Here is a 13,498-nt window from a genome sequence, read left to right as displayed (position 1 = left end):
TTTGGGGCGTACACAGTTCCTCTGGGCAACCGGTCCCAGTGCCTCCCCACCCTCTCTGGGAAGAAATCCTTCCTGATACCCTATCTCAATCTCCCCTCTTTCCGTTTAAACCTGTTACCCCCTGTCCTGTCACTCCCTGCCCTTGGGAAAAGCCCCCCCAGCTTTCTTGTAGCCCCCCCAGGCACTGGAAGGGGCTCTGAGGTCTCCCCGGAGCTTCCCTTCTCCAGGCTGAACCCCCCAACTCCCCCAGCCTGTCCCCAGGGCAGAGGGGCTCCAGCCCTCGGAGCATCTCCGGGGCCTCCTCTGGACTCGCTCCAACAGCTCCGTGTCCTTCTGCTGTTGGGGCCTAGAGCTGGACATAGTACTCCATTCTTTCGGGGCCTTCCAAAGCCAGTTGGGTGGTTACAGAAATAGCTGAGGGACAAAACCCGTTCAGAATGAAAGTGAAGCAAGAATAACACCCAGCGCCTCAGAGCTGAGCAAGGTGCATGAGCGCGGTCCAGCCGGGGGCAGGGGCACATATCTCACAGCTATCGATGTGTTGTAAAGGACTTCAGCATAACAAGACGCTAAAAATATGAATTCCTTTGAAAAAAGAGGGAAAATCTGTTAACTGAGATCCTTCCTGTCAGAATTGTTTTCAGAGCGTAATACTGGAGGATTTGTTGTCATGATAGTTCAGAATATCCCGACTCAGTTAGTTCCTGGGGACAGTAAAATAAATACTGTGAATTTCCCGTTGCTGTTGAATGCCGTCTGAGAACTGTTTGCTTTGCTCCGTCTGGAGGGAATAAAGCAAAGCCTGTCCTTGAACCAGCGGTGGTGGCCATAGGGCTGTGGTGGCTACAACACCAGGTTTTGCATACGGTCTCCTGGGGTCGAGGTGGTGGGTATGATCTTCCTTTGGGAATGCTGTTTTTCAGGAGGAAGGTGTCCGAGGTTGACTCCTGGCTAGAGAAAGTGCTGGCCATGTGTGAATCGTGGGAAGAGCTATTGTCCTGCTTTCCAGCCTCCAACAGAGGGATGTGACCCATCAGTCTCACACCTTTTTTATTTTTTTTCCCCACAGCTGACTTCTGGTTTTGGGGTATTTTAGAGGAAGTTTGTTCCTTTCGATGGCCTGGTGGAGGGTGAAGCAGTTGTCTGGTTTTCCTGCCTGCAGCCATCCTGGTGGGCATACCAGTTAGGCTTTTGCTGCATTACCATGGGAATGTCATCTCTTTCTGCTGCTACTGGGAATGTCGGGCCTCTGCTCATAGCAATAATCGAATCGTACGATCCCACGCAGGCGGGAGAGGGAGTTTATTAAAGCAGGAGGGTTGGTTCGACGGGTTCGCTGCAGGGGTAGTGCCGAAGCGTTGCAGGGCAGGTTGTGCCGGGGAGAGCCGGGCTGCCAGCGCGGGAGAAGTGCAGCCGAAACACCCAACACATCACCATTTCTTACTGTTTTATGTTTCACAGAAATGCCTTTTCTCCGCTCTGGAGCTTCAGTTGTGCAAATTATAGGGATAAACCTGCTTTTTGTCAGCAAAAAGTCACCAGGGAAGCAGTGGGCACACCTTCATGGTGGCCATGCGGTCTCAAAGCCCTGAAAAGGGCCCTGTGGTGGTCCCTGCCCGGCTGGTGGGTGACCTGTGCCATCACACGTTGCTGTCTGCTCTCCGCTTGCGCTCGGTCAGTCCAAGAGCGGTGAGAGCATCCTGGGAGCAGTGTGGAGGTCAGCTCCCTTGTCAGAGCACGCTCCCTGTGAATCCTTAGCAAGGAGGTGGATGCGGAGCTGGCTGGGAGCCTGCGGCTAACGACAGCAATAGCTGCAAGGGGCTGCTCTTTCCTCTGGTTTCCCCTAGGTTAACATCCTGGTGGGCTTTCCCTGCCCAGGAGAGCAACAAAGCAGAAGCAGTGGTGCAGCTCTGCCCCACGTGGCTGTTTCTCAGCATCCTGTTCAGGGTCCCAGCAGGTGCTCAGAGCCCTGGCAGAGGTGATGGGCCATGGTTTTTCCACTGTTTTACAAAACATTATAGATTTTTCACTGTTTTCCAGCCTGCACCAATTCCCTGAGTGTGGGAGATGCGCTGAGAAGTGGAAGAAACTTGCTTCCTGCAAAAGCCCTCCCTGGACAGCTCGGAGCTCCTGGCCTCGGTTGCTGGCTGCCGAGGCTGTCGGCATCTCATGTGCCTGGCAGCTCTGCATGGGAGAAGGAATTTTTGGGAAGGACGTGATTCCCACAGGATGCAGGAGTGTTTTCTCAGGATTCCTTTTGAGTGAATGTGGAATTGCATCAGCCAGGAGTTTGCTTGGCATGAACCTACCTGGGGCAGCTGTTGCCGGGTGAGATCAGAAGGAACATGGTGTTTTATAGGTTTTAGGGAACGTGTCTCCCTCCTCCATGGCTTTATGCAGGAAACTCAGAGTCAGTATTTACTGACAGTTCAAAAAAAAAAACCCAGCACATGCAGTAAGGGTTGTTAGAGCGTTGTTTTTTCCCCAGTTATGGGGAATAAAAATAATGGGTCTTTCAGAAACTGTTCTGTTTCATAGCATTTCCATTTTTTCCCCATCCACAGTAAATGTGTATATTTTCAAATGCCTTTCAAACATGAGCACTTTCTGTGTAGAAAAGTAATTTATAAACTCTTGCTCTGTAAGAATTTATTGGTGTGCTGCAATAATTTGCTTACTCCTGGGAAAGGATGGAAATGTGTGAGCTGTCTGACTCGTGAGGCATTTCTGTAATGGAAGGCCTCCCATTGCAGTAAGTTATAAAGTACTTTTCTGTAATAATGCCACTGCCAGATGAGGAGATGTGCGAGAGAGACCCCGACGGCAGGCGGGGCGAACGTGCTGTGGGTACCAGCAAAGCCACCTGCTCGCAGCTCGCGCTTCGGCCCCGGCAGACTGATGCAGGAGTCGCGTTTTGCATGTTTCAGTTAGCTAATTTATCATCTAAAAGCATTCTGTGCACAGGATTGAACAGAATAAAACTTTTCGTTGAGGGACAGTGAGACATTCATGCCACTGGTACAGTTATGTTCAGAAAGGGGAATTGAGCAGTACTTGTGCAGCTGATCTCCTTAGAGAGCTCACGGGGTAAGAAAACACATCGCCCTCCACTGACTTCATGAGTTTACTGCTTTGATTTTGTTGATTGTAATATCTTAGGTAAAAGGTAGGTTCCATAAGTGGTTACCAGAAGGTAACTGAGCCCTTCTTTGCTCTTCCTGCCTTTTTCACCTTTTACAATCTCCTGTCTTCCCTAACTTGGCTTTTTTTCCCTCTTCTAAACAAACCCATTCTGAATAAAACTAGTCATTGCTTGTGTTTCGTTCGTCCGTTTTGCTGAGATACGATTCCCCCTGCAGACTGTACATCATTCTTAGGGATTGAGGTGATAAACCTTGGGGGCAGGAATGTCTGATACTCTGGGTTTGCTCAGGACGCAGCACAACGGAGCCCTCGGTGATCTTGAGCACCGTTATAATTACTGTGATTAATAGGGAACAAAGGAGCCATGCCTGCGTGCTAAATAACAGTATCTCTTATTTAGCACACGCAGGATGGGAGTAATGCCTTCTTTTTAGAGCCTGTGGAAAAACTGAATAGCTGCTGCGTGGAATGGGCAGGAGTGGTCACCGAGGGAGGCGGGAGGACTAGTGCTGCGTGTGGAACATCGCAGTAGTGAAGCCTGGGTGGATAAAATGCAGACGAGTGCCCACACCCCCTCTACCACTGTGGAGCCAAAAAGGAGGGGGGTTGCAATTTATGTGCAAAATGTTGAATGCACCTGGAGCCCGTACGGAATAAGAGGAGTTTAGAGAAGGACAGACGGATCTGTGGTGGAGGGCAAAGGTTTGGGTCTTGGGAAGATGTGCTTGCCAAAGGGCTGATGCCGGGGTGTTTGCCAGTGCCGTTTCCTGACGGCGATAAAACCGAGCCCCTTGGCAGCCCTTGGAAACCTCGCTATAGCGCGGTGTCCCCTGCAGATCCCCGCGGTTGTTACTGTACGTGCCCCAGCAGGTGCTGCCAGGCAGCCTTCTTGCCCTCTATTTTATTTCACTTGTATTACGTTGACCATTTAGTACGGTTCCAGCTGTTGCCTTCAGTCCGTGGGAGCTGGGGGTAATTACAGTGTTTCTCTGGATTACGGTGAATCACTCTGAATTACAGTGTTTCTCTCCTTGCACTGAGCACGGGGAGAAGGGAATTCTTGGCACGGGTGGTTAGGGGTTGAGAACAAGCTTCGTGTGAACTTCCCAGGATGTGAAAGTCGGGTCTGGCTTGGCAGCATCCATACCGTGCACCGCCTCACGTGACTGTACCTTTTGTGGCTTGGGAGATCTCGACATAACCTCTTTTTTAGAAATACATCTGATCCCTATTTCTGGAGTGGCTCCAGGGAAACGCATCTGCTGGGCACGGCGTCGGGCCATCCAATGAACTGAAGATCGACCCTTGATGACATTTAATACCCTGCTGGTATTGCACTGTCTTGGTTTTAGCTTAAATATCTTCCTTCAGGGTGAGAAGAAACTGTTTGAGTAGCAAAAACTAAACCCTGTTCTATAAATTGTCTGGAATTAAAACAGGGCTGGCTATGTCCGGTCCCAAGGGCTCCGGATGAAGGGTCGGATCTCTCTAGGACCGGGGGCACAGAAATTGCTGTTCTCTCCCAAAGTCGCCTAGTGAGCGTGCGGCCCCAGCAGTGGCTGGATGCTACAGGAGCTGCCGAGAAGGTGAGGAAGGAGGCATGCATTTCTGCTCACACTGGTGTGCATTAGCGTGCATGCTACACAAGCACGAATGGAAGTCCTATTCTTTTTTCCTAAAGAGCTGTTTTTTGAAAAGTGGAGTGTTGGAGGTGGGTGTTTTTCCCACCAAAGAGTTAGTGCAGTTGTTCCCTGATACGGGCTAGACTTGCCTGTGCCACCAATCTCCCAAAAAGTCCCCTCTGATGGAAATACTGAGCCCACCTGCCCGTGTTGTGAGGTGTCTTTTCTGGATTCATCCAGGGGCTAAAATGCTTAAGCGATTGCCTGACCTGGATGAAGATGAGATTTCAGTGAAGAGGTGAAAGAGCCAAGTCCTCGCCCTCAAAAGTGACTTAACTGGCAATTTAACTGTGAGAGTCCAGGATCTTTTTATGGGAATCAGCTTCAATTCACCTGTTTTGCCTAAGGTGACTTTCAACATTTAATCTGTAAATACTTTCAGGAGAAGAGGAAAAGTGCTTTTCTTGCAGCTTTTATTAGAATATTTTAAATCAATTATGAAAGGTGAATTCAAAATTTACCTTTGGGAGTTCCATAGATAATTAAAGTGGTCGTCAGAATAAATTAGATTTTTCTGTACTCAGTTACGTCCGGTTTATAACTCTCTTCATCGCAGGGCAGACTTCTTCCTCTCTTGCAGAGATGCATCCTCAAGATTTAGTTCCAGGTAATGAAGCATAAAATAAAGGTTTATGAGCAATATTCTCAGCATTAGACTTCTTATAGTTGACAAAATACTCGGGCCAACTGTTTTCCAAAGAAAAGGACAACCAAGGAACAGCAAAGTTCTGGCCATGGGCTGTTGCACCCCATATGCTTTAATATATAAATAAATATATAAATACAGGCTTTGTATATATAAATGTATATTACTAAAATGTGTAAATATATATAAGAAAACATATAAATACTTGCATAAATAGCTACAGGTTTGTATGGATCATCCCACTGATTTCCAGTTAATGATGTTGCTTGGCACTGTATTGGTGTGGAACAAACTGATTAGTTTCTCAGACTTTAATCAGGAGGAATACTTCGTTAGTTCCTTTTACACATGAAGATTGCGTAAAATTATCAGTGATAGGTGAGGCGTGTCTCTCAGCTCAGTCGGGCCGATGTCCTAAGTGTCGGCTTCATGGACCGTTGGCTTTATAGGGTTTATTTCTGCTGCTGAACTAGCTGTGTGGAAATGTATTAATAAAGGATGTTAACAAAAAAATAAATACAAAATACATTAGCTCATCTAGAAACGTGCTACTGCGCATAGGCAATAAGTTGTGCCAGGGGAGGTTTAGGTTGGATATTGGGGAAATTCCTTCCCGGAAAGGGCTGTCAGGGGTTGGAAGGGGCTGCCCAGGGAGGGGGCAGTCCCCATCCCGGGAGGGGTTTCAGAGCCGTGTGGACGAGGCGCTCAGGGACAGGGGTCAGTGGTGGCCTGGGCAGTGCTGGGGTAACGGTTGGACTCGATGGGCTTAAAGGGCTTTTCCAACCTAAAAGATTCCATGATTCTCACTGTGCACATGTTCTGCGAAAAGAGTCAACCACAGCCTGGGTTTTGTCCCCCTGGCTCCTCCCCAGAGGTGTTCAGTTAAACCGTCCCCCTGAAGCTTGCAGCTGGTTTGATAGAAGTTTGGCGAGGGTGTTCTCTTGTGTCTTACTTCCTATTTTTATTAAGTGACCTGGTATTTCTGAAATACTCATGCGTGTGAGTCTTTAACCCAGATAATCCTTGGTACCCAAAGCTAAGGTAGATACTAGGGGGAAGGCTTAGTTTAGGGAAGTTTGGATTTTTCCAGTGATGAGCTTTATCTGTGTGTTAAAAGATCGGTGGAATTTCTCCCGAAGACACCAAGCGTAATGACACGCCTCTGTAGAACTCCCAGGAGGTAAAAACCAGGTGTATGCCTGGGGCCTTCCTGGGCTTGGTCCCATAACATCTCTTTTCCTAAACGTGATACTCCTTCTCTTATGTACAACAGACATTCCTAGCGGAGAAGCTTGCATGAAACTCTGGTGAAACCCAAGGCACCACCACCAGCATTTGGAGAAGACTCGTTCTGCTCCACTGGCGTGACAATTCCGTATATTCTGGATCAGCGGTACCTTAGGACTTTTGCTAATTCTGTGTCACTGCTGTTTGCTGTTCCCAGGTGTTTTCTTACACTGCTGACAAAGAGATCCGCACGGACGACTTGTGCCTGGACGTCTCGAGGCTGAATGGCCCCATCACCATGCTGAAGTGTCACCACATGAGGGGGAACCAGCTCTGGGAGTACGATGCCGAGGTACCCGAGGGTCAGGGATAGCGCCCGCGGGTGGATGCCGCCCCACAGCCGGGAGCTTATTCTTCACAGGGCACAGCCGTGTCGGGGTTGGGGGGTCTGTGTGTGCCAGAGCTTGGGGGTGTGATGTGTCTCCTGCCATCGCACAGCCTTGGGTGTGCGAAGCAGTCCAGCTAACTGCCAGGTTTTAACTTGTGTTTCCACAAAACTTTAGTTTTAGAGGGTGAAAAAGTCAATTGTTATTTAAAAAAGCTCATTTCTAGTAGCTGGCATTGCCTTGCATTCTCACAGGCTTAAAGAAGTATTCTGCATTTTTCTATAAATGGAGTAGAAACCAAAATTCATTTATTTTTCAGTTACAGCTTTTCCAGATTATTTCTCCTAAAGATGATTGAGTCAGGATCTCAGTTGTGCTTAACCATTTTCCATATCCCAGTCACCTGTGTAGTTGGACACCACCGTGGGATGGGAGGTGACTTTTTCTGGGGCTTGAGAGAGTGCAGTTTGAAGAAATTTGGTGGCTGAAGGAGAGCTTGTAAATTCAATACAAAACTATGTGTAAATATCTTGGTGTGTTATGGCCGAATAATTCTTCTTTTCACATGAGACAGGAAAGAGCAGATGAAAGTTAACACATTCCTTTTAAGCCTTGGCTTTGAAAGGGGAATGTGTGGGTTTGCACGGTTGGGTTCCCATCAAGGTATCACGTTTTCATCGAGACAGGATCTGTCTAACATCATGTGTAAGGAAAAAGCGTGCCGACCTGCCGTTGCATAGCACTGAACTGCCAAGTAGGAAAGCAGCGACGATGCTTACCACTGAGGTGCAACTTATTTGGTAACTTTTGCTACATTCTTGTGTTTAACAAGAATTTCAACCAATTTGCTCTTTAATAAAGAAGGTTATTTTTCTTCTTACACAAAATTCATGAATATTTTGATAATTCTGATGTATTTTTGAGGATATTCATGCCTGCCATTAACACAGGAGATTTAAGGTCTTACATCCTCCTTCATTTCATTCCTGCAAGCAGATGATAATTGATTTTTAATCAGTTTTAGAATGTTTTAAATAGAAGGTAAGGAGCGTAGTGCTGACCAGGGACACAGAGTCAGTGTTGCAGTTCCCAATCCATCTCCGTAGGAAATTAAACATCACCAAACACAACAGGCAGAGCCTGTGAAGGGAGTTTTCTTCTTCCCTGGTGCCGCGAGCAGGTCCAGGCAGGTCTCTGCTTGGGGCTGCTTTTTGGTTGTTTGGAGTGGTCAGGGGGGTCTCCGTGGGTCTGGCACCCATTGATGCAGCAGGCGCTTTCCCTCCTGTTTGCAGCACAGCAGCATCCTCTACCCTGGCGTCCGTGCCTCACTGTTCTGGGGTGCAACACCTTAAAATACCAGGTCTTCAGACCCTTAAATTGGTACATTTCAAGTTTATCTCAGCAATACCTTAAAGCATGAATTTTGAATACTGAATAAATATCAGTTTTAAGATATTTTAAGTACTATTTTCTGTGCTTCAACAGCCCAGTGGTAGGTAAGCATGAAGAGTGCAGGCAGCGCGGCTGTATTCCAGCTCTCCGCTAGAATCCACATGCCGGGGATGCCCTCGCTCCCACCCAGCTCTCGGCGGTCCCCAGCATCAGTCACCGATCGATAGCACGTGGCCCAGGGCGAGATGCCTTGCAAAATGCTCTGCCAGAAGCCTTCCTGACGAAACAAAATTACACTTCCAGCTATTTTCCTTTGCATATTTTGGGCACAGTCGGGCTTTTAGGAATTGCCCCCCTGAGCACCGTTTTAACATTGGCTGCCCGACGGTCTGCGCTTACACGGCTCTGCTAATCCCAGTTTTAAGATGCTGGATTAGTATCAGCGTTATTTCCATGACTGTAGGGCTAGAAAAATACTGACGTATTTAAAAGATCAGTAGTCTTTTCAGAAGTATTTCCAGCATTTCCCGGAAATAGCTGCTTTTACCTTTCTGGCTGAAAAGCTAAATTCCTTTCAGCCAAATACGCTCCCTTTTTAACATGGGAAACGCGCTGTCTTAAGAAATATAAGAAATCCACAAAGGAATGTTTCTCAGTAGCTGTGTAAAAACGAAATCAACCGTTAGATGGAGCTCATAAAAAAGAAATACACCATTTTTTTTACGTAAGGGATCTCAGAGACAGCGTTTGCAGTCTGCTCCCCTTCTAAAACACAGCCCGTCGCATTACGCACCTGTTTATCGGCAAGAATGGGTTTGTTAGCAATTCTGCTCCGTGAGCATTCAGGCTCCAGCTTGCAGACTTCCCTTGGATGACAGTATTGGTAGTTACGTGTTCGTGGCTGTATTAATTAGCCCTCGTTAGTACCTGGGCATGGCGGGGGGCTGGCTGTGCGGAGGGGCAGGGCGCAGCGGTGCGCAGCCCCGGTTCCCTTCTCGGCTGCCTGGGAAGGGTACGTTCAGCCTTCATCTGGTCTTGCTGCCCCAGAGCATGGCAGGAAACCTCCAAATCCACACCGGTGTGCAGTATCCAAATACATCCCTGATCTCCAGTATTTTTTTCCCAAGAAAACAACTGGCTTGTGATTTTTTTTCCCAGAGAAACAGTGGCAACACGTTGCCTGAATCCCTTATATCCATCCATTTGGTTTTTCCTCTAAAATCACGCTCATTTTTATATTTCTTTACTTACTCAGAAGTGGAACGGAGGCGATTTCTGCGTGTCGGATGGTGGTTACAGACCACGTCCCTCCTCCTCTTAAAGGTGTTTGGGTGTCAAGACTTGGTAATGGACAACAGTGCTTTGGCCACCTCTGGGGGTACAGTGAAAGAGGGAAATAATCCTAAAAAGGGATTCCTTAATAGAGATTTTCAGACCAATTCCTTTTGATTTACATACTGTTACTAAATTTTCTCTAATGTTCTCTAATGTTTCTCTAATGTTTACTTTATGGTATTGAAATATATCTTTTAAATTCTAGTAAGTCCTTTGCAGTAATTTACACATACCTTATTAATATTACAGTTTTCTTAGATATTCCTAGCAGTTTTTAAAAAATAAATAAATAAATAAATAGCTGAGACAGTTTTGTGGTGGTGATAAGAAAGGTAAATCTCAAATGCTTTCACACCCGTTTGTGAAAGTATCAGATTTAATTGGTTTGAAACAGGCTTTTCAAAAAGCCCCTTTTCTCATTTTCACATACCAAAAGCATCTGAATTTCTGCAAAATGCCTTTAAAACTTAAAATTATTAATAGGGTTGTACTTGCCCTTGAGATGCAATTTGAAACACTGGAAGAAAGTAGCAATCAGAAGGTACCAGGTCCATGTTCTGGCCCAAAACCGAGCTGCAGGGCAGAGTTAATGAAGTTGGATACTGGCTGATAACTTGCTGAATGAGAGCTGGTAGAAGAGGAGCTCTTTGAGTGACTTTGTGTGAATAACCTGTTGCTTACTTACTTAATTTGCAATATGCAGAATATTTTACCTCAAGCTTAAAAAGCAAGTTGATTTGTTTGGTTTTTTGGGCTTGTGTGTGGTTTTTTTTTGTTTGTTTGTTTGTTTGGGTTTTTTTTTGCAAAGCCCCAAATTAAAAGAAGCAAATCAAGCCATTCCCTTTTACTGTCTACATAAACTGGAACTCTGTATGGAACCAAGATCATTGGCAGCCAAGAAGTGAGGGCTTTTTTGTTGTTCAGGTAGGTTGTTCCACAGTTGTTGTTCCCTTGGACTGAAGCGTGGCAGGGGCTGGCTGCGGCTCTGGGGGCGCCAGGTCCTGCCCTGCGGGTCGCCCAGGGTTTCCTAAATCTTTTATTCCATTGCTGCTTCCTACAAGGCAGTTTACACTGGGCTGCATCTTTTTCTGACCCCAATGGGATAAATTAGTTTAGATATTGCCTGTAGAAGAAAAGAAGGAGCCCAATATTGACATTAAATATTAATGTAATGTAAAAAGAAGCCCTTATAGGCACAAAATGTTAATGGTGTAGTCTGGATTTAAGGGAAGTCTAAATAAAGAAACCTGCTGTCACCAGGAGCAGCAACAGCAATGAGCTTCAGCCTGCAGGTCACCCCAAGAGCTGTTTCCAGGGAGGGTGACCCCCTCTCTGCAGCTGTGCCCATTCCTAATGCAAAATGGGTTTTAGCACTTCAGGCAATAGTAGTTTACAGCATTTTAAAACCTTTTTTTTCCTCAATGCTTTTATATCTTGGCAGGAATCTCTTTTTCTTCTCCTTTTTTTTTTTTTTTTTTAATCCATTGCCTTCCATTATTGAATTTTAATGCTTTTCCTTTCCCACATCTTGAACACCGCATTAAGATTCCTGGCCCTTTCTCAAGCTGCCCATGACCTCGCGAGGGCAGCTCTATAAATCAGCTCTATCAAAGGGACGTGCCAAGCTAGAATTTCCCAGCTTTCAAAGGCTTCCTATGTGGTTTGTAACAGGCTTATAACGTGTAAATGCTCTTCCCTGTGGAACAGGGTTGGGAAACAAGGTGAAAAAGACCTGGGAATTATAGGTGGGCTGGAGCAGGAGTTGCTCCCTCAGCTTGTCTTAACAAAACTCGTTTTTCCGGTGTTGCTAACCAGTTTTTTGTGTTTGTTTTCCCACTGTATGGGGGCACTGGCACTGGGGGAGGTCTTTGTGCAGGAGTTACGTGTTTGGGTACCTAATAGATCCATCAGGTTGAGGGTGAAAACCCCGCGGAGCGTGTCCAGGTCTGTGCCCACCTACCTGGTCGCTCCCGGTACAGGCAAATTTCCCTGTGTACAGTGTGGGGGAATCTTAGGGCACGTATCGACGTGTGAATGATCTCAGGGCAGAAATAATGCTGTAAATGTGGCCCATCTGATAGAAAACAGATTTCTTTAATTACTGTTACTTGTCATTAACACGGTGCCTGGGCAAAGCTGTTGAATTTGCATTCACAGAGGGGTGAGGGTCTTCACAAAAATGTTTCTTGGGCCACTGTTTGACTCCAATTTCCTTTTTTCTTCCCCCCTTTCCATCAGTATGTTGGTAAATGGGAATATAGCTTTGAGGTAAGTTCGGTAATGACCCCAACCCCCGTACCAAACCCTAGAATAGCGCATCTTGCTCGCTTCTCTAGCAGTGCTGTGCAGAAGTGACGTGACTCAGTGCCTTTCCGTAGATCCTGCTCCAACGTGCCAAGCCTTATTTACTCAGGTAGTCATAGAACCATAGAATGGTTTGGGTTGGAAGGGACCTTAAAGCCCCCACAGTGCCACCCCCTGCCATGGGCAGGGACACCTTCCATAGCCCAGGGTGCTCCAAGCCTCATCCAGCCTGGCCTTGGGCACTCCCAGGGATGGGGCATCCACAGCTTCTCTGGGCAACCTGTCCCAGGGCCCCCCCACCCTCTGCAGGAAGAATTCCTTCCTGATGTCCCATCTCCATCTCCCTCTTTCTGTTTAAACCCATTACCCCTTGTCCTGTCACTCCCTGCCCTTGGAAAAAGGCCCCCCCAGCGTTCCTGTAGCCCCCCAGGCACTGGAAGGGGCTCTGAGGTCTCCCCGGAGCTTCCCTTCTTCAGGCTGAACCCCCCAACTCCCCCAGCCTGTCCCCAGGGCAGAGGGGCTCCAGCCCTCGGAGCATCTCCGGGGCCTCCTCTGGACTCTCTCCAATAGGCCCATGTCTGTGTATCTGATAGGACTTATTTCTTTAAAAATGAATAGGGAAAACTTTACAGGGGGTTTTATTACCTTCTCAGAAAGTAGCCTTTAATAAAAGGAGTGAAGGGGACAAATGATCTCTTCCTTCCATTCCTATAGGAAGTCAGTGCAGCCTTGCTGATTTACACAGGTGAAACTTGCTGTCTCATGTACCAGAGGGAAGAGTCTGGTCAGATTACCAAAATAATGCGTGAAGAATGATCTGAATTTAGACATTTAATGTAATATAAACATGCAATATAAGGAGATCGTTACATTTTGAAGTTATTTGATTACGTACCTCTGGTTTATCGTAAAAGAACAGTAGACAGCAGTAAGCATGATGCCATAATACGTAAAGAAACCAAAACAAGCATTGATGTTCACACTGGATACTCAGAGTGACATTATAAGGACGCTTGTTCCTGATATTTTTAGTGGCCTCTTTATATGTGCTTTACTTTTTCCCTTACCAAACAAAAAAAAAATTAAAAATTGCAGTCAACAGTTCATTCTGAGATGATTTCAATGAAAAGCTAATCCAAGATGAGCTGTTTATGTGACACTGGTCTTGATCGTTTTTATCCCTGAGCTTCGAACAGAAACACCCAAGCGCTGGTGCATGCAGAGAGCAGGAGCGGGCGGCAGACGGGGCCGGGCTGCGGGAGGAGCGTCCGCAACCTGCGCCAGCCGCGGGTGGGCACCTGCCACGACCCAGTACCAGCTGCTCTGCCTTCAGCCAGAATTTAGGGAAGCTAAATATAGAAAATTTAGCTCCCCTCCACCTT

At 46.8% G+C, this 13,498-nt stretch overlaps 1 protein-coding gene across 1 annotated transcript in view; it reads left to right on the top strand.

Moving 5' to 3' along the window:
• LOC104515680 (polypeptide N-acetylgalactosaminyltransferase 13-like) overlaps positions 1 to 13,498 on the top strand; it is a gene marked incomplete at its 5' end in the record, with an annotated part of 21,980 nt that overhangs the window by 4,314 nt on the left and 4,168 nt on the right. Inside the window, one exon of the mRNA XM_010159751.1 lies at positions 6,917 to 7,051. Coding sequence (XP_010158053.1) covers positions 6,917 to 7,051 — 135 coding nt within the window. The remainder of the gene's footprint in view (positions 1 to 6,916; positions 7,052 to 13,498) is intronic.

The sequence above is a fragment of the Eurypyga helias genome, unplaced genomic scaffold (genome assembly GCF_000690775.1).
Source record: "Eurypyga helias isolate BGI_N326 unplaced genomic scaffold, ASM69077v1 scaffold17289, whole genome shotgun sequence".
Lineage (NCBI taxonomy): Eukaryota > Metazoa > Chordata > Aves > Eurypygiformes > Eurypygidae > Eurypyga > Eurypyga helias.
The sequence above is the reverse complement of the archived record's forward strand: the minus strand, read 5'-3'. Positions and strand labels throughout refer to the sequence as shown.